The sequence below is a fragment of the Amblyomma americanum genome, chromosome 1 (assembly GCF_052857255.1).
Source record: "Amblyomma americanum isolate KBUSLIRL-KWMA chromosome 1, ASM5285725v1, whole genome shotgun sequence".
NCBI lineage: Eukaryota > Metazoa > Arthropoda > Arachnida > Ixodida > Ixodidae > Amblyomma > Amblyomma americanum.
The window spans coordinates 147,106,904-147,134,433 of record NC_135497.1 but is presented as its reverse complement, the minus strand read 5'-3'; the positions used below and the strand labels follow the sequence as shown (position 1 = coordinate 147,134,433).

The 27,530-nt window shown below is 51.4% G+C and overlaps 1 protein-coding gene across 1 annotated transcript in view; it reads left to right on the top strand.

The window, feature by feature from the left end:
- The first annotated feature begins 510 nt into the window (after positions 1–510).
- The window catches only part of Msr-110 (DUF3736 domain-containing protein Msr-110), a 46,858-nt gene continuing 19,838 nt past the window's right edge, over positions 511–27,530 (top strand). Inside the window, exons 1-4 of the mRNA XM_077647222.1 lie at positions 511–709; positions 20,885–21,055; positions 21,961–22,056; positions 26,645–26,734. Coding sequence (XP_077503348.1) covers positions 614–709; positions 20,885–21,055; positions 21,961–22,056; positions 26,645–26,734 — 453 coding nt within the window. The 5' untranslated portion in view covers positions 511–613. The remainder of the gene's footprint in view (positions 710–20,884; positions 21,056–21,960; positions 22,057–26,644; positions 26,735–27,530) is intronic.

Below are 27,530 nucleotides of genomic sequence, written 5' to 3'. Positions count from 1 at the left end.
TCCACCCTGGCAGAGCTCCTGGGTGCCTAAAGGCTGCTTCCCATGCAAGAACGTCTTTAGGAAAGGAATGAGTTACGCAATAGCGCGATTTCGCCTCCTCCCGCTACAAAAAGAAAACGCGCAGCATTGCACGAATGAGACTGCCGCATCCGGCCGCGTGTGTCGGGACAAGCCCAGCAGCGTGGGACACGGATTTCAGCGCTCTTATTCTTGCGACACTGAAAACTCGGCGCACGCGTTCTGTTGTGCCGCCAAGTGTTTTCGGAAGTGCATGGCATGCTGCGGCAGCTCGCGAGGTGCGTGCAGCGGTGGCGGCGGGGTTTCTCGGGGCTTCCTCGGGGAGTTGTGGCGCGTCGGCGTGCCCGCTGCGTGTCCACGCGAGGCGAAGCCGGACATTCGGCGTTGTGGGCCACAAAGGCGCCGAGGCGCGCCGCGGTGAGGGAAGGCACAAAATGGGGCTTTCCTCGGGTCGCGCTCTCGCGGGCGGCGTTCAACCTGGTTGGCTGGCTGCGAGTGCACTGTCCTACTTCGGACGGCGTCACGGGGCCTCGCCGCTTGGCCGGCTCCAGTCGGCTCGCTGCAGGTGCTCCCGCTAAACACGCCCGCTGCTGCCATGGACAAGGCCCAGGAAGCCGCCGCCGCCGCCGCTGGCATGGACTACCCGGCCAGTGAGCTGGGCTCCATCGGCAGGGACCTCCTGCCTCCTCCGGTGAGTCCTTTGGCTCGGACCACGAACACGTTTAGCGCACTCCCCACGTTACTCCTTTTCGAGCCTCGGAGATGGCGTGACTGACATAGCTGTCAGCGCATCACCAGGTTGAATGGAAATGTATGAATAGGTTGGCTTTATAATTCACAGCACACTTCTTGAGCAAAAATATTACTCTGGCCAAGGAACAGGGAATGTGTCTTTATGTTGTTTTTACAAGGTGAGTGCTGACGCCGAGTTTTTCTTCGAAAGTTTTGTCGAATCGATCTACCCAGTGGCACTCTTCTTGAAACGCGGCTTCCTCGTTGCCGAGGCAGTGTCCACTAACCTGGCGCCGTACCCTTGCTCACATAATTTCGAGGGGAAGAGCACATCGACAGGCGAATACCACGATCTCGTCCACCACAACCCTAGTTATGTTCCGCGAGGTGACGTACTACAGGGGGACGTGGCGCCGCAGAAGGACAAGGGCTCGCTGACCGGCCCGGTTCTTCCTGCGTGCTGAGCTCTTCGGGGAACAGCACTGCAGTCGGCGGACGAGAGTGCACCATGCGTAGACATTGAGCAGATTCGCTGCCATTTCGCACTGCAGTGGGCTTGTTTGCAATCGTCGCCTGTGTCGTCGGCCTGCATTTAAAATATACGTAATGAACTCTTTTCGGGAAAAAGAGTTTGTTGTCCTTGATTTATTAATGCGCAGTACACATAAAAATATGACAAAAACTAACTTTGGCTTTTCTGAAAAGTTAGCGGATACAAGGCTCGTCCTGTTGGTTTGTCGTATCAGCGACCCTCAGTACAATGGACGGCACATCGAAGGGGAACTTTGATTTATTTATCCATGGCACGCAGCCCAAAAATGAATCTATCCGTGCTACGTGAGTGCAGGCATGACCAGTAATTTCTCGATCAGTGATTTCGTTCTTTGTTTTTGGCGTGAGCTGTCCAATATAGGCATAGCCAACGCACTCTTTCAGGGTATGCCCCATTGTGCTACATCTTGTTGCTCACATCTTGCTTCTACAAAGGTAATGACGAAAACGTCAGTCTTGAAGTTACCGAAACATCGCAATTGTCTCTTACTAAATTCTGCACTGGCCAAGTGTATTGTACTATACGTATTGCTTGCAAATCATACCAGTATTGTATGGTTGCTGTCAATGTGTTGTGCCCACTCTTGGCTGCTACAACGCGAGAAAGGTCAGGTTAAGCCCCAATCAATGAAAAATGGCAAGTACATCCAAGATTGGCCAAGACAAGGGTGTGGCAACTGCACACCCTCTCTCCCTCCTCATTTTCTCCGTATTGGGCACCGTTGAAAGATGTTGCTCTTGCGCCATTATTCCTCCCCAAGAAACCGTTCCGTGAATATTCTCTTCAGGTCCAATCGTCAACTGCAGCGGTCAGCGATTTTCCATTCAGAGTCAGGTAGGCCTCAGCATTCACCCCTGTTTCGAAAAACCAGCTCTTCCGTTCACAATCGGTTATACAAGCACGTCCCAAGATCAACTCGCTTCTCTGAGATGCCTACAATCCGTCATCTTTCCCGAGATGCACAATGGCGCATCGAATTCTCGTTTATTTTTTTTATTTTTTTTTGGGGGGGGGGGGTCATTGTGCTAGCAAATATGCGTGCCCGAAATGGCAGAACACCGAAGAGATTTTAGTGGGCCCGCGCACATGAAGGCTACCTTATACAAATATTATTTGCCCGTACACGTCCAGCCTTCTCGGGCAAAAATTTTGAAAATTAGAAAATCGTAAGACACTGTTAGGAAAATATTGAAGGTAATTGGTTGAAGGTGATGATTGAAGGTGAAGGTAATTGGTAATGGTCCATTATTCTCATATGTGGCAACATCTTTCTTAAGATGTAAAAGATGGTCTATATCTCTCAAGGTACCCGGGCGTGGTATACAAGATACCGTGTCAAGTCCGTAACACCGCTTACATTGGCGAAACCGGAAACTTCAGACGCAGGCTCAGAGAGCATCAGAATGACGTCACGAACGGCCGCTCCACATCTAATGCTTTGGCGGAACACAGCGTATCAACGGGACACACCATCAGTTGGGACGAAGCATAAGTCATTGCCACAGAGAAAAACTTATCGCGCCTTCTTTTAGAACCCTTTCATATACATAACACGAAGCATATGCTCTTAACAGGACACGTGTAAATCTTCCAGAGATCTACAATCAGACATTACGCAGTTTTAACCGTACTTAAGCCACCCTCGTTCCATGCGGCGCTCTATGTGAGCAAGGGACCCGTACGGGCACCGAAACGTCGTGCTTCCTTTTCGTCGAAACTTTTGGCGAGTGTATCTTTATTTCTACAATGTTCACCCCTCGCCAGACGGTATTCCATCAAACTCTGGACTATATTGATTGTTATAGTGAAATCTTACATTATATTTTAAAAAAATGCGTTCAAAAACAGTTTCCCGCTCAAAAATTCTTTTGTCCAGAATTGTTGAGTATGAGCCGCCAAGTAGTCTTGGTACGTATGCATTTGTATGGCTGCAAATAGGTATATAGGCAATTTTTTTTTACCCGGGCTCTATAAAGACGTTAGCCGCCGCGGTGGCTCAGTGGTTATGGCGCTCGGCTGCTGACCCGAAAGACGCGTGTTCGATTCCGGCCGCGGCGGTCGAATTTCTATGGAGGCGAAATTCTAGAGGCCCGTGTACTGTGCGACGTCAGTGCACGTTAAAGAACCCCAGGTGGTCGAAATTTGCGGAGCCCTTCACTACGGCGTCCCTCATAGCCTGAGTCGCTTTGGGACGTTAAACCCCTATAAATCTAAAAAAAATCTATAAAGACGTTAGCTGGAGAAAATAAAACCACTCCCTGCAAGTCCATGGGTTTGTACAGATCGACGAAGCTTGATCTCTGGTTAGTTGATGGGCCACGCATGCGGGGTGCAGTGCTGCGCAGCAGATGTGTGCGCTAGACAGTTACACAGCGCTTGCTTTTGCAGCGTGGTGTTGCTTCTCAGCGTGAGATCAAATTTCGCTCCGCTCGCGCACGGGAGTCGCGGATGGTCTCGCAACTGCTGATAGAGACGTGCTGGGTTCGCTGCGTTTCACAGAGATGTCGCTGGCCCCTTACGTGGAGGAAACTATGTGCACGCGGTTCGCGCGCGTGTGTGGCGTATGCCGTATACGTCCTCGAACGTGACTCGGTGAGAGCGGCGCCGATTTTATCATCATCAGTCGCATTTAATAAAACGACAAAGTGAGCACCATTTCCCTCTACGTAGATACAAAGTTGTTTGAACCACGCTGCAGGTTTCCTCCCTGTTTCCGAAGCTGAATTCCAGGGCCATGATCTACATGGGTGGAAAGCAAGAATATAGAAAGCAGTCCACTACCCGCTCCATCAAACCAGTGTAAACTTTGTTTGCGGCATAAGAAGCCACGTGTCCTTTGTTTGTCAAACATTTCATTCCAGAAGGAACAGCAGTTAACAACTGGGAATAATAATAATAATAATAATAATAATAATAATAATAATAATAATAATAATAATAATAATAATAATAATAATATAATAATAATGGCCAGCACATGTGGGCGAAGCAAGGTGCATTAAGGTTTGGTTGTCATTACTTTAATTGTATACGTGCCACATCTTTGATCTCGCGTTGGAATAAAGAAGAACGATGCCTCGCGCGGGAGCAAGTTGTTGTTTGCTCTAAAGAGTGCCTACGCAAGCTGTTGGTGCTGGCATGGCTTTCTCACGATTCATCCTACGAGCAGTTTGACAATGTACTTACGTCTTCCTTGCTCAGCATAATTTTAAATCATTCAACATAATTCTACGTTATATAGACATTTTCACTGTTTACAACTTGACTGAGCCATCTGCATTCTGGACTGTTCCGGTGGCCTCCGGCAGGCACCCTATATTATCCGCCAGTCGGAACGCTACTGTCACAGGCCAGTGAAAATATGACTGCGTCCATACGGGGTAAATCTGAAACGAAGGAAAAAAATGACGCGTCATTTTCGTGTCATCTAAAATTGTTTAGGGTTGTCGCAGACGGACAACTATAGGCAGGAGTGCTACTGTTGATCAGGATTTTAGAACACCGCCAGGGCAGAAATCGGAATACGAAGTAATTAGGGAGCACGAGCGAATTGTTTTTTCCTTTTTTCTGCCTTCTTAGCACTCCTCGAACGCACAAAGCGGAGAAGGGACTGAACGCGATACCCTAGCTCCGCCTCCCTTTCTCCTCTTCGCACCCCATAGACGCTCTTCCCGACAGGAACCGAGAAGCATTCCTTCTTACGTCCTCTGTACGACGGAACGGGCTAAAATCGCTGAGGCCTCATGTAGTTGCAATTGCAGGTAGATCAACTTAAGAAGCGGGCGTCAATATTCCAACGCCGTGTGGGAAAACAGAAGCGAAGCAGAGCGAACGATGTTAGAACCAGCCCTGGTCGGAGCAATGTCCTCGGTGGCGCGCTTGCTAGCAAGCATCGCGTGATGGGCTCCCTGGCGAGCGGTTCACGCCAGCGCCATGTCGCGCACTTTGCCTTCCCCGACGGGCGGATTTGCAGCGGCCTGTCCGCTTGGCCTCCAGAGCGTATAGGGGTCGCTTAGCGCGCGCGCCACGCTCGCCCGTGGGCGTCGCCCCGCGCTGGGGCATCCGCAGGCGCGAGCTCAGACACTGCCGAGCCAGCCGCGTTGATGGCCGCCGATTCGGTTCCTGCTTCGAAGAGGCGCCGGCCTCGGTTCGCTGCCATCAATCTCGCGGGGAAACATGCACGCACACCTAGCTAAACACAAAGACCAGGCACGCAGTGCGCGAACGACTGGCTTCTGCTGCGTACATTTATGCGTAGTATGAGGCCTTGCTCTGGCAGGACTCCTGTCGATTCTCCCCGGCCGAGCGAGTTGACGCTGAACGAGCTCTATGGCTCCGAACCTTTGTCAGTGCACGGGAACAATATCCTACCATAAGTGGCCGGAAGTAATTTTTATGACACTGTACAGAGCTTTAGCTCCATCGTACGGTAAGCACGGTAACTACGGCAACTGCTTCCGTACGGCAAATGTGGCTTCGCAAGCCTGGCAACGGTAGAAACTGAAACGTGTTACCGTATTTACCGTACAGCTGTCCGGCTATGCTAAAACTCCCTAGTGTCAGTGTCTTCGGTGTCCGTTGCGGCCAAATAAAGGGATGGGTTATTTCAGAGAACGAGCGAAGGCTACGAACGCGACGGCCGTAGGAGGCTCGCTCTGCCCACTGGGCGTAACGCCCAGAATGTGCGCTGGCGCCACTACACGCTCAGCGAGCTCTAAGAACGATTCGAAATTTAGTGAGAGAGAATGCATGAACGGAAAGGCAGGAAGGTTAACCAGGCGACGCCCAGTATCGCAGCGAACACCACGCCTGGCATGGTAGACAAGCCAAAATCAGATGGCAAGTCTGTTGTGTAATACACTTTTTTTTTGTTCTTCTTTGTCAAGCACGTTCCCCCGGACGTAGAACTCTGCCTCACCCCTTTCTTATTTCGTGCTGCTGCTTTTTCATTACATCGTCTCATCGTCTGGATGTTCGAATACGCCCCTCGTTTTTCGAGCAGCAGCAAACGACGGAACGGGTCCGGGAGCACTCCCCGCCGCCGCTACTCAGCCAAGCTCCGCGTATCGGTGTATCACTTCCGGCCGCTTGCACGGCAGAGCCGTATTTCCTGGGAAAAATACAGAGCGCGGAGAGAAGGGTGCGGTGGGGCACCAGAAAGGGGCAAACCGCTTGAGCCCACACTCAGCGATTTCGCCGATCTTTGAAGCCTGCTTGACCTTGAAGCAACCTATGTGGGTCACCTAGGTCACGTGGCTTTGTGACGTCATCACAACTTGTCCATCGGATTGTGAGCAAACTGCCCATCGTGGCAGGTGGCAGTTGAATTAATGATCGGTCGCTCGGGAATACCAACCAGGGTCGCACAAGCCCCACCGGTGGTGGCAGCACCTGCCATCGCGGGTAGTGACGCATCGCTTAACCGCTGCACCACTACTGCACCAGGAGTGGTGTGAGCACTCCCAGCGATCTGTGAATGTAGAGAATGACCAATTCCGCATATGTGGGCATTAACCCATTAACGCTATCACGTCATACCGTTAAGGCGGAGCTTAAGTGTGCCCTCCAGTTTTAGTGCACTGGCACTAAGGCCACCACCCACCGATTTCGGCGACCTTTGTCTGAAGTCTGCTTGACCTTGAAACCCGAGCCTCGAAACGAAACCGAAGTGAGAACCGAAGTGCTAGTGCACCTAATTTGCATTTGCCTAAGCACACTAAATCGTCCGTCATATTTTGTTTTTTCAGCGTTTCTCTCCCGACGCAGCTGGCTTACTCGCGTTGGCATATCGAGCAGAAGAGAGCAAAAAAGAAAAAAAACATTTATTCTCCAGCTTTATATATATCGCGTTTGACTGCTTGTTCGCGGCAAACAACGTCGAATATACCACCGCGAGGCGGAAAAAGTGTCTACCTGCGAGAGAATTTACACCAACGGGAGCAATATCTCACTGAATAATAGCCATGATGGATGTGACTTCGTACCGTGCTATGGTAAACAGGATAAGCTTTAGCATCGTAAATCCAGCTAAAATGTATGCATTTTTGTGCGCAGGACAGAGGAGCAATGAAGCAGGAACAAAAAAAAAACTTACTTAAAGGGAAACTTAAGCGCTGGCTTAAGGATATGACGCGATAACGTTAATGGGTCCCTTCCTGCGGCCATCTTCGCGCATCACTTCGCAGACGCGGACATTGTTCTTTCTTTCACCATCACACAATGCTTAACCTAAGTTAAGAGTATACAATGCAACGGCATTATAGATCCCTCCCACTCCTTCTCTGCCGTCTTTCTGCCTACATGCCCATGTATTCGGAATTGGTCACGCTTTATTCCACGTTCATAGATCGCCCAGAGTCCTCGTGATACAACTCCTGGTGCAGCGGTTATGCCACGCGCCACTATACCCCGGCAGGTGGCTGTTTCAAACACAGCCGCGCCGGGGGTGAGTGATGACGTCACAAGGTCACGTGACTTAGGCGGCATGTATCCGCCTGCTTTTCTCTACACGCCGCTGAACGGGAGCCTTGGAGCTATACCGTTAATTAATGAGCTGGTCGCGAGAGGTCGCTCGGGTACATCAACCTGAGTTTCACACGTCCCAGATTCCCTGGGGATTTTTCGCTCACGGCGCCGCCGAAGACGCCGACGACGACTCCGGGTTTTCCGCTGAACGGGACCCCTAACGTTATCGCGTTAACGTGCCCCCTTCTCTCCTAAGACGGCAATCACGAAGTTTCCGCGTGCAATGCCCGAACTGTTGCGCGTGGTACTGGACGGGAAGAAGGAAGCACAACTGCCTCAGGCACCGCCAGCGCCTCCTAGAAGCATTGGTGTCGCGGCAGCCCCGCTTGAGGCAGACGTCTCGCGACAGAAAAAATAAAAAAATAATAAGACGGTCGATTTGCGTGGCCAGGCCAAGTGCGAATTAGGTGAGCTAGCAGTGTGTGGCGATTGTTTTGCATTGTTTTTCGTGGTTATGCTTCGTTAATCACGACATTGCTTTGTGATTAAAGCGATATGTCACGTGTGTTGTGTGTGTTTGCATGGCGTGGATAAAGCACACTATACTATACATGACATAATTTTTATTACAATCGTTCGATGCATGCATGTCACCCACGGGTCCCGTTGTGCAGAAAATCGAACGTCTTCGGCGGCGTTGTGAGCAGAAAAGCAGCTGCCCACCTGCCACCTAGGTCATGTGGCCTCGTGACGTCATCACAACCTGCCCACCGTGGTGGCCAACGCCTAATAACTGCGTAGTAACCCTATTATCGGGTGTAACCAGATGCGAAAAACACATGGCGACCTATATATCCAGGTGTTTCAGGGAAGACTAAAAAATTTTCAGAAATAGGCTTTTTTGGGGTAAAAATATGGTTTCTTCAGCGTAGTATTACCAGAGTTGGCGGACGTCAGAAAACCGGTGAATCTTCTCAAGTATTAAGCCGGCTAACTAATTTTTAATGATTAACTTTTTAACTATTTGAGTTGGGCGCCTAGTTGCAATTAGAGACTGGTAGCCAGTCGTTAGTAATAGCCCTATCAGTTTTTGAATTTCGAAAACGCTATTATCCTCGGCGCTGTGGTTCAACAAAATCTCGCTAAATTGTGCCAAAATATATGCGCTTTCGAAAAGCATGCAGGCAAAGCAACCTTTCGAACGCACGTAACTAGTTAAAAAAAACACACAATTTTGTCGAGCCACAACGCCGAGGATAATCGCGTTTTCGAAATTATAAAAATTGATGTGGCTATTACTAACGACCGGCTGCAAAGCTCTAATTGCAACTAGGCGCCTAACTCTACTAGTTAAGAAGTTCATTATTAAAAATTAGTCACCCAGCTTACTACTTGAGACGGTTCACTGGTTTTCTGTTGTCCGCCAACACTGGTAATACTATGCCGCAAAAGCCATATTTTTACCCCAAAAAGCCTATCTTTGAAAATTTTTTCAAAGGCTTTCCGTGCCTTGTATACTTGAGCTGACGGCTACGAGAACCGTTCAGACTAAAATTAATCGCTAAATCACCCAAAACTGAACACTTTTCTCGAGCCATGAGATGAAACAATGAACCTCTCAATCCTTCGTTTATTCGCTGTTTTCTTCCTTTGCTTAATTTTTTTTTCTTTCTGCACATCCGCGAAAATCGCTCTTCACGCCACTCTCTCCTTCCTCAAATTGGTATCTTTTTTTTTCTTACTTCCAGTAGGCGAATCAAAAGCTGACCCAAGTTGCGCGCAGTATACTGCCGCATGGATGCCTGAAGGACAACTCACGGCGTCAGATGTTGGTCGTCGGCAAATAACGCGCCAGAATTCGCTGCACCGAGAACGTTTTGGCGGGGCGGGTACGTGTAGCGCCTCGCGATGTTACTTCCGCCCAAGATTCAGGCGTTCCCCGTATTTAAAGAATCATTTTGCTCGCAGACGCTGTGCACGTTCGCGCGCGGTGATGTTCATTCTGGTGGCCCTCGTGCAAAAGCAATTCGTACAAAAGCAAGCAAGAAAAGTCTGGGAGTCTGCATGTGCTCTCTCTCTCTGCCTCATGCGCGTTGGCGTGAGCTTATGCTCTAGGCTACGGCGACCGCACTTCGATGGGTTCGAAATGATAGACCTAGCCCGAGTGCATAGGCCCGGACTTTGTGGTGCCCTATCCGAGACCTCTAGTATCTCTGCTCGCTTTGTATACGGTGTATCCTCCGGTTCTGGTGCCCGTCGTATAAATGGGTGCACTGAAGCCTCCCGAATCTGTTTGTATACGGTGAAATTGCGACACAGTGAAAGTGTTGATGCAAAGGTGAACTATTCTCTTTGTTTCAGCTACTATTTCGTGTACACCTCACAGACGGTCTTGTTGAATGTTTCTTCAGCTCCGACTTCATTACAGCCCTTCTCGCTATAGAATGGCTCCTTCTCTTTCGTGTTATTGTTTCTGTTGTAGTCAGCTAGAGTTTTTAGTGTTTTATAAACAGGCTTTACGATATGGCTGGCAGAAACGGACGAAGAGCCGTCTGAGAGGTTCGTGGATAGGCCGACACAGCGCTGCGCCGGGCTCGCTGCAAAACGCGGAAAAAAAGAGAATTAACTGCAGAGAACCGGGAGAAAAGAAAAGCGTAGGGCATATTGTGCAGACGCTCCACTTTCCAGGATCCCGGGCGGACCTACTTTGGCCCGGCCCGGCTAACCAGTTCTGCCGTGGCGTACGCTTCTTCCGCTTCGATACGTTTTACTGGCGGACCCCGTTGCACGGAAAGGCGCTGCGTCATCGGGCAGCGCGTGCTGCGCCGTCTCGGCGGGAAAAAAGAAAAAAAGAAGCGAGATAAAAGAGGACGCCTTCCCTTCCTGCAACGGCTACAGATGTCCCGCAGCTCGCACGGCAGTTCTGAGCGGCGAGCCAGCCGGCAACAGGCATTGCGGAGGCTGTCCCGGCGTCCCGCTGTAGAACAGACGAAGATAAGACTTTCTTCTTTTGTTGGCGCAAGTACGCGCCGTACCGGCTTCTGTGCCGGGAAGAGTTCCCCAGATTCTCTGTCTTGCCGCACGCTCTGTCGCGTTTGCTGGTTCTCAAAAGAAAAAAAAAATTCGGTCCAGGTCCCAGCGCGTGAGTAATTGTAAACTATCTTGACTCGCGCAGTCGATTGCACGACTTCTGACTCGCAGCATCTGCCAACGGAGTAAAAATTAAGCGTGGAACTTGAAATCAAGATGTTCCACGTTCGCTCCGAGAAAAAACTGGCGTCAGGCTTTTGACGCACAATCAGATCTCGGTTCAATGCGCCTCCCAACAGCAGCACCGTAGTAGGCTAGTCCTCACCATTGTTCGGAAACATGTTCTTAAACACAGCCGTGTTGCTTGTGTTGGATCGTTCGTGTTTTACAGGGCTGGAGTCCTTCTCCTTGGTAATAAACGCCAGGGTCGGACAGTAGCTGGGTGTGTGCGCACCAAGGCGTGCTCGGTGTGATCAGTATCAATTGCCCGTATGTGCCGCCTCCAGTGAAGCTATCCGCACGGAGGAACGGTCCGTGTATGGCTCGCTCAGACACTGCGCCCTCGACAATCCCAGCGATGCGACAACTAAGGCGCCTGGACCATTCTAATAAATGAGAAGTGCAGGCAAACGGCTTCTTATCTGCTGAATGTAGTAGTAGTAGTAGTAAGTGTTTAATCAAAAATCAAAAATTTAAAAAAGGAAGTTAAAATATTTTTGCTCACCCCGGCATCTGCCATCACTTTATCGGCGGCACCTGAGCTGGGGCAGCGGAAATAAAGGATAGAAGGCAGTATGAAGAAGAGAAACGAAAGAGGTAAGGGGATAGCAAGAAAGGACATAGGGAGTATTCATATTTACACTATTTACAGAGTTCAAATATAATTGTCCAGATCGTGCGCGTGTACAGTCAAAGAGGAAAAAATAAAAAAAAAGAATGAAGAATTTCAGTGAGAACGAGTATAGTGCGGAGAACGTGAACCTAACACTTTCAGGCACACAAATCAATATGTCCTTTTCCAACCCAGATATAATATAGCGTCAGTCATCCCTTAGCCTCCGTCTCCTCTAATTTCTTCGCAGACGCGTATATTTCGCGATACTCTCGAGCACCTCATTAGAGTTGACAAGAGATTTTTGGGAGCAGGCAAGGTAGAGCGGCACCAAATCGGGTCAGCGAGCCGCCACACGCGTATCCCGCTCGGGCAGGATCCGTCACACTGGCTTCGCACGAACAAAGAGCCCTGCGGGTTCAACGACCGCAGCGGAGCTAGAAAGCGCGCTTCCCGGGCGGTAATTAAACGAGCAGAACAAAAGCAGCCGCACGACCATCGTGCCAAGGGTGCCTGCGCTCACGTTTCAATGAGGGCAACCGCATATGCAGACGCAACGATCGTGTTCTTCGCGGTGTCTGGGATTGAGAGTCACAATGCGTGTGGTATACCCGCTCAGTGTTCCCTCGTCATCGAGACTAGTCTGGCAGATGCTTTTAACAACACGGTCGGCGCGCAAAACTTCGTACCGCCTCCCAAGTCGCTTTCGGCCTGATGAGGCCTTCATCACGACACCCCGGTGCAGGGAAAGAATATAGAGAATGAATAAAAACAATTTCTCATTTCGTATGCGTGTCGAGCGCAATGGCTGTATCCAGTAATGCATGATTACTTGGGCAGGTCGGCGTATTCTTGCGGGACGAAGTGTAAAAGGAGCGCTCTGTTGATTAGACAACCGACGTACAAATCGGAAGACTTGGTGAGCTTCAGACGCAACAGTAGCGGGACGGAGATACATGCAACCACCGGCACATATCCAAGGGGAGGATCGAGGGGGCCCGGGCCACCCTCGAAATTAGACTCAACCCCCTCCCCTCCCTCAATCCGCCCGGAGGTTCTCTCGTTGGACATGCACCTGCCCCAACCGGGCCCCCTTTCTCGAGACAGTTACCTTGGGCGTGCAAGCACAACGTAATACGTTGGGATTTTTTCCCCCCATTGGGCCGCACGTGAATGCAGCTAGAAGGTGTTCCGCGTGTTCCGCTCACGTTTCGTGCCGACTGTGCAGCGAAACTTGGCGACGACGTGCCAGCTAGCCGTTCAAAATGTAGTTAATTTTGACGCTGTATTCAGCCTTCGTCATTTCTTCTGCTGCGTATCGTGCCGGGCAGGGACACTTTCTTTTTCGTTCTCTTTATGGTCCCACAGTAATTTTTGTCTCATCCGGCGGTGCCAGGCGCAGGGCGTTTGTCAAGGCGCTTTTGGCACACGGCTCTCGCGACAACCACGCGGCGTGCTCGTCGCGGGACACCACGTGTCTGCTCCGCAGGGAACTCGTAGCCAGAGGATAGTGCAGGCCCCAGTACATTGCCCGCCAGATAACGAATGAAAGCTAATGCTGATGGTGTCCATGTTCGACGCCACGACCGCATTATATTAGCGGTTGAAGGCGAGAGTTAGTATTTACGTGACTGCGATTGAACCGAACTACAAAGGCGAAGCAACTGGGTGCATATCTGAACCGCGCGCAAGCAGCGAGGATTTCAAGAGGACGCATTCGTGTCACGTACTACGCGCAGCGGCATCGCGAAGAGGCCGACGCTGGCAGTCGCGTGTGGACGCACCCCGTGCCACCACGCCTTGCGTCCACCCTGCGGTAGTGACAGCGACGAATGAGCGTTAGCGCCGTGTCCAGAGGCCTGCGTCGCACGCGTGGCTCCGCTGTGCGGTGTTGGCCAACTTCCGTCGTCGCAACCGATTTGCGGGCGCTCGCTCGAGCTGATGGTGCTGTGGGAGCACCGCTGTCCCGGAGCGGGCGGCGTCCCACACAAAGGGAACAGTTCCGACCTCGAAGACTAGCGCTGCCCCCGCGACGTTCCGGCCTGGCGGCCTGTCAGGGTCTAAATATAGCGTCTGGCTTAGTCCACCCCAGTGGCCGCCGCGAGGAAAGAGTGCCAATGGGCGATGCGTGCCCTGTCCGGCCGACGAAAAAGGGTTCCCGCCGTCCGCCCCGCGACGCCGGGCGGCCTTGGGGTCTTCGGTCCAGCGGCCTGCCGCGAGAAAGCCCACGCCCGGCCTCCAGACGTCTCTTTCTCAGTCATTTCTTTTACTCCCCTTATTTCGTTAAGCAGAGAGGAGGTAGTATCTAGCCCTTTGCGGCTGGAGAAACATCTAGACCAGCAGGAAACTGGCCGAAACGGACGAACGCGGTGGCCGCCGCCGTAATCTCGCACGCGAGGGGGAGGCTCGCTATATTTCTCTCCCTCTCTACCCCCGCAGTATTAGGAGGCAGAGAATATATATATATATATATATATATATATATAAAGCGAATAAAAGTGGGCGCGTTCTCAATGCACTACGTCGGCCGCAAAAATATAGGAAGTGGCGGCCCTGGTCGGGGCTGATTGTTCTCTGCCACTTTGGGGCCCATTGTTTGCGCCGTCGGCGGCAGCCGGGCGTGGTGACGCGGGTTATTTCGCCTGGAAGGGGGTCAGCCGGCCATCAAAGCGGCGAGTTGCGCACGATGAGACGATGGGGCCGCGTCTCGATAGTCGGAGGCCTTGCAGCGCCGCAGTCTCGGGCCCGGGGTTCGCGACGCCATCATCCCGTAAGTAGCCGGCGCACTTCGCTCGCGCCGTGCTGAATAGGAGGGCGTTAAAGGGCCCTTTTATGAAGGTAGGCGTATATATGAGCCACTCGGCGCCGCCTTCGTCGTGCGTCATCGACAGGATATGAAGAGCCGGGCTTTTCTCGCTCGCCCCGCGCACATCCTGCATCGACAGCGACACTTCACTCCGCTCCTTGGCCACCGTCAGCGCATAATTAAAGCTGCAGACAGAGCGCGTCGTCCTGGAGCTGTCCTCGTGGCGACCGCCGTAACAGAGCTCGTTCGTGGATGGATGGATGGATGGATGGATGGATGGATGGATGGATGGATGGATGGATGGATGGATGGATGGATGGATGGATGGATGGATGGATGGATGGATGGATGGATGGATGGATGGATGGATGGATGGATGGATGGATACGGCTGAACCCTTTAAATCGGCCGGTGGCTCAAGCCACCTAGCCATGTCTTGTGAAATTTTACTCCTGTCTTGCTTTTAGCCACCGATCAGATAACCTTCGCTTTGTTACTTCTAACCTCTTAAAATCCACTTTCCCTTCACTATCCCTAAACCCCAATGCCTTGGGTAAGTCAGCCCCGCTGCCTTCCACTGTAGGGTGAAGCCCTTTAAAGAGAAATATCAAGTGTTCAGCCGTTTCCTCCTCCTCTCCGCACGCAATGCACAAAGTGTCTTATCTCCTGGTACCTGACTCTATACGTCTTAGTACGCAAAACTCCAGTCCTGGCCTCAAACAACGAAGAGCTTCCCCTACAATTATCGTAGATATTTTCTTTGGCAATTTCCTGCTTAAAGATCCGCTATATTCCCAGTGCCGAGTTCGTCTCGTCGCTTGCAGCGCCGCGCTGGGGGAGAATGCAGGCACCGTCCGCGCAGCGGTGCTTTGGCGCCCACGGTGCGACGACCTTCTACAAAGCAGGGAGGCTTGAGACGTTTCCCCGCGTCCGGTCGCTCGCTGGGCTCGCCCATTTGGCTCGCTTCTCGGCGCTCCATGGTCAGCACTCAAGGATGAAATTCCAGCCGACCTTACACAAGCGCTTGCGGAATCGCCTTATGAAAAAAATGGCTCTCTGCTGAGGTCTCGCACATTGAGTACACTTGCTGCGGCACCGCTCCTCACTCAGGGTAGGAAAGAGGGAGAGAGAGAGAGAGAGGCGAACAATAACCAAGCAGGATCTCCACCGGACTGAACGAAATTGCGCACCTTCACTCGTCTCATTCTTGTGTCGTCATGTATTTCCTCATAAAAATATGCCCCATCTCTATCTCTAGTTATATTGTGTAAATAGTTTGTGTATATTACTTCTCCCCCTATCCTCTCTTCTTTTCCCCTCACCTCTTTCATTTCATTTCTCCATTCTGCCTGCTATCCTTTATTTCCGCTGCCCCAGCTCAGGTGCTTCAGCATCGATGGCAGATGCCGGGGCTAGAAAAAATATTTTCCTTCCTTTTTTTATTATTATTTTAATAAAACCACTTACTACTACTACTATCTCTAGCCGGCTGCTTCGTGACCATTGTCTCAGAAGGTGTGACATCGTCCCTTTGCTTAGAAATTCAGGCGCTGCGTTACAGCGCGGTGTGAAGGACCACTGGGCAACTAATTCACTGAAACTAAAGTTCTGCGCCTCCAAAACACGTTCGCTCTCTTTTACGCGCGTTTAAACACATCTTCGTTTCTCGTTTCTTCAGTTATTTTATTCTGCAAGGAAGCGCCTTGAGCCAAACCTCTGCGTTTATCACGCCCTTAGCGCCAATTATAAAGGAAACCTGATGAGCTGCTATTTAAGACAATGTGCACAAGGCAAGGTGAACAAAGTTTCGTGCGCTATAAAATTACTTCACACGCAGTAGCTAATCCGAGTAACGGCGATGCCTTAATTCAGTGCTTTCATATACTGACCTTCACTTTATAAACAAAATGAAGCTCTGGATTATGGTCTAATAGTCTAGGAGTATCTGAAAGACCTTGTAACACAGCATACATACAAAATTAATAATTAATGTTCACTTTTTCGCCCTGTGAAGGTTCCGCTCCTGAAAATCTATACAGAAGCTGTTCCCAACCGCTTCATTGCTTTAGCTTTCCTACAAACCTTTATTAGCTAACCGCACGGACACTGGGGGGGGGGATTAAATGCTAATGTGATTAGAGCGCCAACGTCCGAACATCTCGCAGGTCTGCAAAGCTTGATGCCTCCATTTGGATTAAGCAGCGCACAGAAAAAAGACTGTCTGGACTCGCACAATTTTTCGTTCGCTACACTGCAGCACACATGGCAGGATATGCATTCGTATAGAGCGTCGAAGACTATAGTTACCTCATGTTAGACTATAGAGCATGCCAGCATTAGTGCCCACCGTATGAAATTCTCGCCCACTCACCAAGCAAAGAATGCCAGTCGTCAATTAAACCTACTTCTTAAGAGGAAATCACTTCCCTCGATCCGCACCTGTCTAGCAAATCGTACCACACACAAAACATCCTCTCTCGCGTTTATATCGCGCACTTTAGCGCTCGTTTGGTGCGGTGTGAACATGAGCCGTGGCGCACGAAATCAGTCGCGCGTACTCTGCTGTGTGCAGGCAGCTCTGTCAGATGTGAGCGACGCGTAGCGCTTTATACCTCCACGCCTTCGTTATTTCGCCAAGGCCTTGCCTATAGCTCATCATCAGCGCAAAACATGCCACCGAGGAACACGCGGCTCGCACCCTGCATTCCTGGGCGTGCCTGCATCACAGCAGAAGCCGGCAAACAGCTTCGCGCATCCGCTTGAGTATTTGCACTATAGCAGTTCCGCAAAAAGAAAAAGAAAAGAAAAACCGAAAACTATGCGGCCTGAAAAGGTCGCAGTCATCGATTCAATAGGGCGCTTAAGAAAAAAAAAAGCAAATATTATTTCGCGCTTGTTGGTCTCGGCCAGAGGACATTTATCCTCTTTAGTGCGGAGTTTGGCCGCTTTCCAATTCTTTGGCGTTGCGCAAAAAAAAAAGAACATAATGTTCCATCGCGGTGGTTCGCACCAAAATGCTTGTTTCCACGCGTGTGATGGAAGGTTTATTAGAGACATACCCCCGCTGACCTGCGCGGGGAGGAATGGCGGCCGAGCGCAATGCATGCAGCGGTGCGTGTCGCTCTGGTGACGAGACGCCAGCTCAGACGACGGCCCGGGCGCTGTTGCGTGCTGGCCCCGTCGTGTGGACGCATGACTGGTCGTCGGCAATCAAAGCCGCGGCTGCAGCTTGGGGGCAGTAGCCCAATGTCTCAATCACTGCTGCTGCAGTGCGCCCGGGTGCACACAGATGTGTGGTCACGGATTGACTCCTCACTTCTTTTTTTTCTTTCTTTCTTTCTTTTTCTTTCTTTAATTCACCTTCTTTTTCGGCCAGTGCTAAACAGAAGTTGCGCGTTTGCAGCTGCTACTGTAGATGAAGCCGCTTATATAGGTATAGTGTTTGGCCAACGTAAGCTTGATGGTCAACGAACCGTGAGATATATTTTCCGCTGCATCTCGTGGAGGCTGGCAGCTACGAGCACCCCGCCAGAGGTCCTCGATCCCAACCTACGGACTATAGTCCGCGGTGACAGCGTTAACGTTGGCGCGCGCGGAGTACTGACGCCTGATTTCGACTCAACTGACATCTAGTGACTGAAATCGCACGCATCCTTCTAAAACAGCATGGCGCGCGCAGCCGTTAAGCATGTCCTTAACAGATTCTCAAGGTTAGTTTTCGCTCCAACAACCAATTTTTTGTTCCTGTCCTGGTTTTTTTTTTTTTTTTCGGTCGAGAACACGCAGAAAGTTAGCGTTCACCTCGGCAGCTGGCGGCGCTGGCCGAAGCGAAAAGAAGCTGTCTGCGCGTATTCCCCCCCCCCCCCCCCCCCACACACTCCTTTCCCCCCAATCTCTGCTCCCCTCGTTGCTTGAGGCGCGCTTCCGTCTAGGAGGCACCGCGAATCGAAACATTCGTAACAGTCCTTGAGAAACTAGGTGCCCATCTTCCTAACACCAACTGGTGACGGACAATAGTGCTAATCTGCACAGCTGGCATGCAGCACAAATGGGCGAACATATATCTTCGTGCCTGTATAGAACGACTCTGAAGCCAGGCGGGAGAGGAAATGTATGGCAATTTCTATCCGCAGCTTGTCAAAGCACACGAGGCGCTCAAACGCTCCATATAATTGTAAGCAATGCCGGGAAACAATTATTGCTGCTTTTTCGAAAGAATTAACAAGAGCACAGAATGTGAATGAGGATAGAGCTGGAGTGTGTTTTTGAGTGAGTGAGTCAGTCAGTCAGTCAGTGAGCGCGTGCAAGAGAGAGAAGAGAGAGAGAGAGAGAGAGTGTGTGTGTGTGTGTGTGTGTGTGTGTGTGTGTGTGTGTGTGTGTGTGTGTGTGTGTGTGTGTGTGTGTGTGTGTGCGTGCGTGCGTGTGTGCGTGAGTGAGTGTGTGCGTGCGTGCGTGTGTGTGTGCGTGTGTGTGTGTGCGTGCGCGCGCGTGCGTGTGTGTGTGTGTGTGTGTGTGTGTGTGTGTGTGTGTGTGTGTGTGTGTGTGTGTGTGTGTGTGTGTGTGTGTGTGTGTGTGTGTGTGTGTGTGTGTGTGTGTGTGTGTGTGTGTGTGTTTGCGATAACTGAAGCAAATAAACGACATAATTTCAGGTTGTTGAATAACGTAAGGTTAAACTTGTTCGTTATATAGTGAAAACATCCGCTGGCCACTCAGCTTGTATAGCTGTCAATGTTGAAGCCAGCGTTCAGGTAACGTTGGCATTATTTCCGCGGCAGATCCACGCACGGCGCTGGCTAAAGCGGTTATCCTCGAACATCTCAAACTCCCGGCCGGCTCCAGCGTAAAATAGTAGCCAGTCATTCTTCTGTCCCGCCCCATCGTTGGTCCTCTCAGCTCGAAGCTGCGCTGTGAGTTTCAACTCATGGCGCGGGATATTTTAGGGTGGTCCATGTCATGCACTCACAAAGGCGAAACTCCTGCGAAGGTTTCGTACGTGTAGTGTTAACGTGATGCGCCCATAATGACACAATCCTGTGCAATACCAGTGGAAAAAAATTCGGCAGAGACACTTCAGACTGCTTACGCGTGGGAGTGCGAAAACATTATTGTCCCTGGGTGCATTGACACCTCGCTACACGCACATGCGTGTGCATGACACCACGCGGAACGCTGTACGACGAACGGTGGCATCACAATTTGGATACAAAAATCAGTTTTATCGGTTCTTGAGGGTTACCCGCCGCGGTGGCTCAGTGGTTAGGACGCTCGGCTACTGATCCGGAGTACCCGGGTTCGAACCCGACCGCGGCGGCTGCGTTTTTATGGAGACAAAACGCTGCTAAGGCGCCCGTGTGCTGTGCGATGTCAGTGCACGTTAAAGATCACCAGGTGGTCGAAATTATTCTGGAGCCCTCCACTACGGCGCCTCTCTCTTCCTTTTCTTCTTTCACTCCCTCCTTTATCCCTTCCCTTACGGCGCGGTTCAGGTGTCCAGCGATATATGAGACAGATACTGCGCCATTTCCTTTCCCCAAAAACCAATTATTATTATTCGGTTTTTGAGGGAAGGAGATGCCACACTAACTGTCTCGCATCTCGGTGAACACCTCAACCGCGCCTTAAGGGAAGGGGTGAAGAAACTGCGAAGGCATACAATTGAAGGTGCATATGTCGTCGGTTCGAATCCCCGTCGCAAGCTAGCCTCCAACTTGACTAGAACATGTAAGCTATGCAACCAGAAATCGTATGACACCACCCGGAACGCTGTATACGACAAACTTGCGTCACAATTTTGGTACGCACGAATGTTGCTGGGAAAACTGGCGCCGTGCACACTGAGGTCGGCCAGTGGGTAGTGTATTTAGTAGAATGAATAGTATAGGACTGTCTGAAGTGGCGGTGCCCGGCTTGCCGCGTGCGTCCTACGGCCGCTTAATGACGTCAGCCTGTTTTTCTTTTCATCGCTGGAATTTTCTGTGCCGTCTGCGAGTGCACTAACAGACACCGCTGGCTTTTCTCGTAATGCGACTAGTAACGCTTGCGAATTTAAAAAAAACGCAAATGGTGGCGGCCTAGTGACTGCCCCCTCATGTTCATTCTTTCGCGCTTTCGCCCCGTTGAATATGGCTAGGACTTTTATCGGTAGAGAGCTAGGCGCAGAAGACGTTCTGTGTTTAAGAAAACAGCAAAAAAACTTCAATCACTCATGCTGGCGAGGTCGCTGCTCTATTGCTACACTCTGTAAAGGTTGCGGCTTCGATCCCCAGCCACTGCATGCCTTTGGGTTGAAGACATCAGAGAATCCCATCTCTGACGCGAAATGATGCGGACTTACGCAACCCAGCTTCGCCTCTGCCTTTCTTCTGCAATTGCTCGCTGTCGGCAGCGTACGCGCACGCCCTGTACGCGTGTGCGAGCGCCTGATTCCATGACGCGCTCGGTTACGCAGGCCTACCAACGGCCGGGCTCGGAGCGGCTCAAGGTGAGCGTGGTGGTCGCCAGCGCCCTGGTCGCCATCAGCCTCGTCGTCGGAGTCGTGGTCGTCCTCGTGGTGCACCTGCGCGCGCAGCAGCAGCTGCACTGCGCCTGCGCACCTCCTCCCCAGGCCGCTGCACTCAAGGTACGCGCGGCGTCGCTTTTGAAAAGCTGGGCAGCCGCTTGGCCACGGGCGAAATGACCCTATCACGCACGTCGAGGAGCAGGCATCGTGCAAAAAGCCTCCATCTAAAAACTGCATCCCAGAAATGAAGGGGTCGGCTTTTTTTCTTTTTTTGCGCGACACGCCTGAATATCACCGCGTTCCTCTCCGTCCGAGATTTGTGCGGGCAGACAAAGCGCCCAACGGCCCCAGCATGCGGGCCGCCTCCGCGCGGCACTCGCTCTACACCTGGCAACTACCGGACGCAGACAGTCTCGTGTGCGACCTCGGAGCGCGGCCTCCTCTCAGCCTGGGCCGCGCACTGCAACCGGCGGCCGGTTTCTGCAGTGCGTGCCGAAGAGCGGGGCCACCGTGATCCAGAGGCCACTCGGCCGTGGCGCGTGAATAACGGCCGTCTCCTGTGTGGGCCCTGTAAATAGCCCCGGCGCCGCCACGGGTCCGATCGAAAGTAGGGCCCTGCCGTATACCGCCGCAGTGATCGTCTATGGCGGTCACCTGGAACCGGGCCTGTTTTGCTGGATATCCCTTGCTGGCGACTGCTGCAGAGCTCGTGCATAACGTTGCAGTATTCGGCGACCAAGTGGCGCCTCATTCTCAGGACGGCGTGTATCTGGCGCTGCCACACGTGCCGCGCGCTATCCCTGCGCGCGTACACGGTCTAGTTCGCGTGCAGAGCGGTGAACGCCAAACAATTTTTTGAAATTAAATGAATTCTGCGCACACTATTTTGTTACGAGCAGAACAGCCGCTATTATTACAGCGCCGCTCAGCGTAGTGGAAACAACTGCGCAGATCCGTTCCAGCCGCTGAGAAGGCGACTCCTCGTTTGCGGTCTTCTCCCCTGTACTCACTGTGCGCTCTCGCAGACGCGGGCCGGCGGGGAGCTGTCGTCGGCGGCCAGCGGCAGCGTCATCTCCAAGCTGCCCATGCCACTCAAGCTGCAGCTGGACCCGCTCGCCGGGGTGAGTGAATGCATGGAGCACGTGGCGGTGACCTTCCGGGCACACCTCTCCTGGCGCTGTCATAGGAGCCGCAGAATGTGTGCCATCGGTGGGACCAGTGGTGACGGCACGGCTAAACCGCTACTGTCATTTAATTTCCACTTCGAAAATTGCCACTGATTTAACCGCCTCATTCAGCCGTGTGCGTACAGGTGTACGTTCTACCTGCATTACGTTGATCTGATCTCTCCGCGTAATTCTCCATAATTTGGTCCAGTAGACTTTTGTCAATTAGCGCAAGTCGGCTGAAAAGACGCAGTCTGAAGCCGCCGGGTTCATAAAGCTTCTCGTAAGTCTCCGTTCGATGATTGCTTCATGGCTGGCCGCATCCCCCCTCACCTCGTGCGCTGATAGCACAACGAGCCGGCAAAGAGACCTATCAAGAAAATGGCTACAAGGCTTCGGCCACATGATCACGAACCAATCTTACGAGGAAAATATGCCCTCCTGATTTTTGCTAAAAAAAAAGAGAAAGTGAAGTACTGAACATATAATAACGTTACTGTTCTGCGCCACTTGGTCCAGCCTTTGGAGAAACGAACTGGGCGCTGATATTCGCGTTAATACGATATATCCGCCTAAAAGCGATTAAGCGCCGAGGCCGCGGCGGATTCCGCGGCCGTTGCCAACTTCCAATTACCCACAAATGCAGGCTAACAAGCCACGCCAAGTACTGCTGCCGGACGGAGTGCCACAAAACTTGTGCAATATATCACGTTTCGCGGCCAAATCCGAGCCGAAATGAGCCAGCGGTTTTAACGTACACTCCTATTCTCTGATGGGACTCCAGCACTCATGCGGAGCCTTCGAGTGCGCGCTGTAGTATACATTCGACCCATAGTAGCCAGCAGCTCGCCTTTGGGTATCGGCAGAGGAGCCGACATTTGCCTGCGACGTAGTACCACGCCCCCCTGATCGAAAGTGTCCGTTCCGAGGGCCGACGTGGCGGACAGGTTGAAGGGGCCTCGCGAAAGCACCTGCTGCTTCCTTATGGAAACAGATCGAAGTGTAAGGTGGCTACGAACTGAGGCAAAAGCCCGTTAGCAACGCAGAGGCGGAGACTAGACTCCGTTACGCGCGCAAACAGCCGCTTTTTTTTTTGTCTGCGAAATTATTTTTTTTTCTTTTGCCTCCATACGGTCACTTTATTCCTGTGCCCTTCCTATTTTTATTTTTTTTTAGCGCAAGGAAAGCAGGTTAAACGATATAGACTGGAAATCTGGGGCCAGTCATTTGGGCGGGGAATTGTTTTTCCTTCGTGCATGACATGGCTGGACAGAGCCTGCGATCGCGAAGCTGCGGTTTGCGCGGAGAGTAGAAAATCTCGGGTCATCGCGCGGCCATTAGGCGTTCCCCTCGACTGCAGGCTTGTGAAATGGCGATGCAAAAGTTGCACTCGTAAAAATGCGATGGTCGTGTTTTGTCCTTTCCTAATTCGCTTACTGCCTCATTTTGGTGAGCTTAATAATGCTCGTTGCTGTTTAAACACGCGGTTTAATTAACGTCTCAACCACCAAATATGGTGGCGGTGGGGAACGTCTATTAGAAAAAGAAAAAAAAAAGACTCCAATCCCGCACCCTAGGGCAAGGTCTTGCTCTGGTCACGTTGCAGGCTGACCAGGCGTGTCATCATAAAGGTTCGAATAAAGGTTCGAGGCTTTGCCTCCACGTCTGGTCGTTAAATTCTAGACACGAATTAGCCTATGTACGAGTGAGGAGGAAGTATAGCTGTCCCCTAGGGGCAGGGTGTGCTGCCGTAGCCCTGCAGGGTAGATTATTTCCATCGCTAAAAATACCACTTAGTGAGGTTGGTGTTCAGCATGTCTGCGGCGGGAAGAATGACGAAAAGCAAAAAGCACGATCCAATGTTTCGAACGCAGGGAGCAACAACTAATAACTGCCCATGCCACTAAATGTTTCGCAATATTATCACTGAGAAGGACCAGCGAAGACATCGATCACGATCAGTACAGCACCTCAAAAAACGCGCGATGGAGTGTCAAGCGCAGTCTCGTCACAGCCTCGGTATAGTCTCTTGAAAACTACGGGCCTTTCTTCCGCGCATGCGAAGACAATAATAATAACAATAATAATAATTGGTTTTTGGGGAAAGGAAATGGCGCAGTATCTGTCTAATATATCGTTGGACACCCGAACCGCGCTGTAAGAGAAGGGATAAAGGAGGGACTGAAAGAAGAAAGAGGCTCCGGCATAATTTCGACCGCCTGGGGATCTTTAACGTGCATCGCACAGCACACGGGCGCCTTAGCGCCCGTGTGCTGTGCGATGTCAGTGCACGTTAAAGATCCCCAGGCGGTCGAAATTATTCCGGAGCCTCTTTCTTCTTTCAGTCCCTCCTTTATCCCTTCTCTTACGGCGCGGTTCGGGTGTCCAACGATATATGAGACAGATACTGCGCCATTTCCTTTCCCCAAAAACAATTAAGGCGCCCGTGTGCTGTGCGATGTCAGTGCACGTTAAAGATCCCCAGGCGGTCGAAATTATTCCGGAGCCTCTTTCTTCTTTCAGTCCCTCCTTTATCCCTTCTCTTACGGCGCGGTTCGGGTGTCCAACGATATATGAGACAGATACTGCGCCATTTCCTTTCCCCAAAAACCAATTATTATTATTGTTATTCAAGGCATCGCGCCGAACGGTCGATGGCTTTCCGTGGACCCCTTGGCAACGCTGTAACACGCTGTCGCATCCCACTCTTAATAATAATAATAATTGTTTTTTTGGGAAAAGGAAATGGCGCAGTATCTGTCTCATATATCGTTGGACACCTGAATCGCACTGTAAGGGGAAGGGATAAAGGAGGGACTGAAAGAAGAAAGAGGTGCCGTAATGGAGGGCTCCGGAATAATTTCGACCACCTGGGGATCTTTAACGTGCACAGACATAGCACAGCATATATAAGTGCCACTTCCAGACGGAACGCACTTTACGTTAAATGAATTAAACCGTAGTTAACTTTCTTTCTTTTTATTTTTGTGGAGCCCCATGCAGGGGCAAACATCCGGTTCGCACGTAGACGTAGTCTACGGCACTATTAAACAATTTTAGCCCTTCGAGGCTACCAGACTACAGATACATAGCACGAAGCCCTGGTGGCGACTGCCCACAGAATCCGCCCAGAGCAAGCTTTGCCTGGCAAGTCGAGAAAAAAAGACTAACAATATGCGCCAGTTGTTCTTAGCCATAACTGAAAGTTTTCCAAGCCAATTCGACAGAAAATTCTTATGCAATAGATCATATAACTAACACTGTGAAAAGGCATGATCCGTTAATGCAAGAGCGCGCAATAATGGCGAATAATAATAATAATAATTGGTTTTGGGGGACACTGTGAAAAGGCATGATCCGTTAATGCAAGAGCGCGCAATAATGGCGAATAATAATAATAATAATTGGTTTTTGGAGGAAAGGAAATGGCGCAGTATGTGTCTCATATATCGTTGGACACCTGAACCGCGCCGTAAGGGAAGGGATAAAGGAGGGAGTGAAAGAAGAAAGGAAGAAGGAGGTGCCGCAGTGGAGGGCTCCGGAATAATTTCGACCACCTGGGGATCTTTAACGTGCACTGACATCGCACAGCACACGGGCGCCTTAGCGTTTTTCCTCCATAAAAACGCAGCCGCCGCGGTCGGGTTCGAAGCTTTGGCTGTGCTTTTTGCAGTAAAAAAAAAAAGCGAGAAAAAGAAAACATCAGAGCTATTTCCTTGAAAATTCCAGGGTCTCGTGGAAACGGCCATCGCAAATCGCATAACCACTGTTCCAGAGTGATTTCAGTAACAGCAGGGAGGAAATGAAAGCCTCCGACGGTGCACCAATGCCAGACTCGCAGCGTTTGGCGTTTCGAGAGGGGCGGAGGGCCGTGCAGGACGAATTTCGTTGCGCCATGCCGTCTGCACGGGCTGCACAAGGAAGTGGCGCTCCGTCTGTCCGGGGGGAAGGGGGGCGGGGGGGGGGGGGGGGGTAATAGGCCGGCTCGTCATTATGTACCCGTCTGCCAGCACACACGGCGGCCACGTTGTGACGCGCATGCAAGGCATTGCTGCGCCCCGATTACTGCGCGCCGAGACACGTGGTGCGCTTGTACCGCCACAAGCATCAGCCAGGCGCGTGCACATTAGCACCCAGTGCGATTGCGACAACAATGCTCCCCTGTAACGGGAGTGCAGTCGCGTACACTGCAAGAAAGCAAGAGGCATCATATCCATGCATTCTGTTCCACACGCTTTGCTCCTTTTCTGCGTGGTACTCTGCTTTGAATTAAAAAAAAAAGAAACAAAGAAATGTTTGATGTACGAGACCATTACGATATGAGTTTCCGTTCTAGGCGTGTAAGCGTCAAGTGGCGTAGTCGAAAATGCAGGCTGGTCCTCCGCCTAAGCGGCTTTTAAACGTTTGAAGTGGGTGCAGTTGACCGGAAGCTTTGTCAGATGTTACTAACGCTTCCCACGAAGCAGTGCATTTCTGCGTGCTTGATCAAGTTGGTGGGGTTGCCGTGTGCTGACCAGCGTCTCTCTGCCCTTGGCTGCCGCAGCAACTGCTGAAGAAGAACCAGCGGGCCCAGGTGAGCTGCGTGGTGGAGAAGAAGAAGGCCAGCGAGGTGATCGCCCACGAGCCCCGCACGGTGCGTACACACAGCGACGCCGCGGTGACCCGGTGACCCCCCTGGAGCGACGCTTCCTCGATGCGGGCACCCCTCTCTTCCGGGCGCCCGATTTCACTCGCGTCGGGCGACCCGTCCGTCCCGCGTGGCGGATGGCTGCTCCCTTTCCTACGGCTCATTTTCGCGTTTGCTAGTCGGGCAGTTTTCTCTGCCTTTGGTGCAATGCGTTCGCGGCAGAGGTCTTCCGTGGGAGCAAGCCACTGACGCGACCTGTCTACACGAATGGAACACGTACTACGCGTCGTCGTTTCCGCGTCGGCTGTTGCAGTGGTACTTCGTCTGCTTTCCTTTTGGTGTAATTTCTCGAACGCGAAGTATTTATGGAGCTAACATTAGCGCCTTTTCTGATGCCCGCCGCAGCGATGTGAGAATGCAGTCTTATCCAAGCTGGCCGGAGAGACGAAGATATACAGGGTGTCCCAGCTAACTTTAGCCGGGGTTTAAAGATATGCCACGGCACTCTAAGACAGCGCGACCAAATGCACGTTGCTGGCTATTGTATACATCAACTCGCACTAATTTTTGTATTGGGCTTAACTGCATGATTAGCCGAGATTAATTAACCAACTTCGCAAGCAACGAAGATAGGCGAAAAATTCCGATGAGAAAGTTGTAGGACGGCCCGCAAAACAACCGATTGAACAGTTTCTAACTTTACATCTATGACGCATTAGGTTTTTCTCGCTCACTGCAGATGCCCGCGAAATACAAATACCACGTGACATGCACGCTTGCGCGCCACGACTGCAGTGCTCTC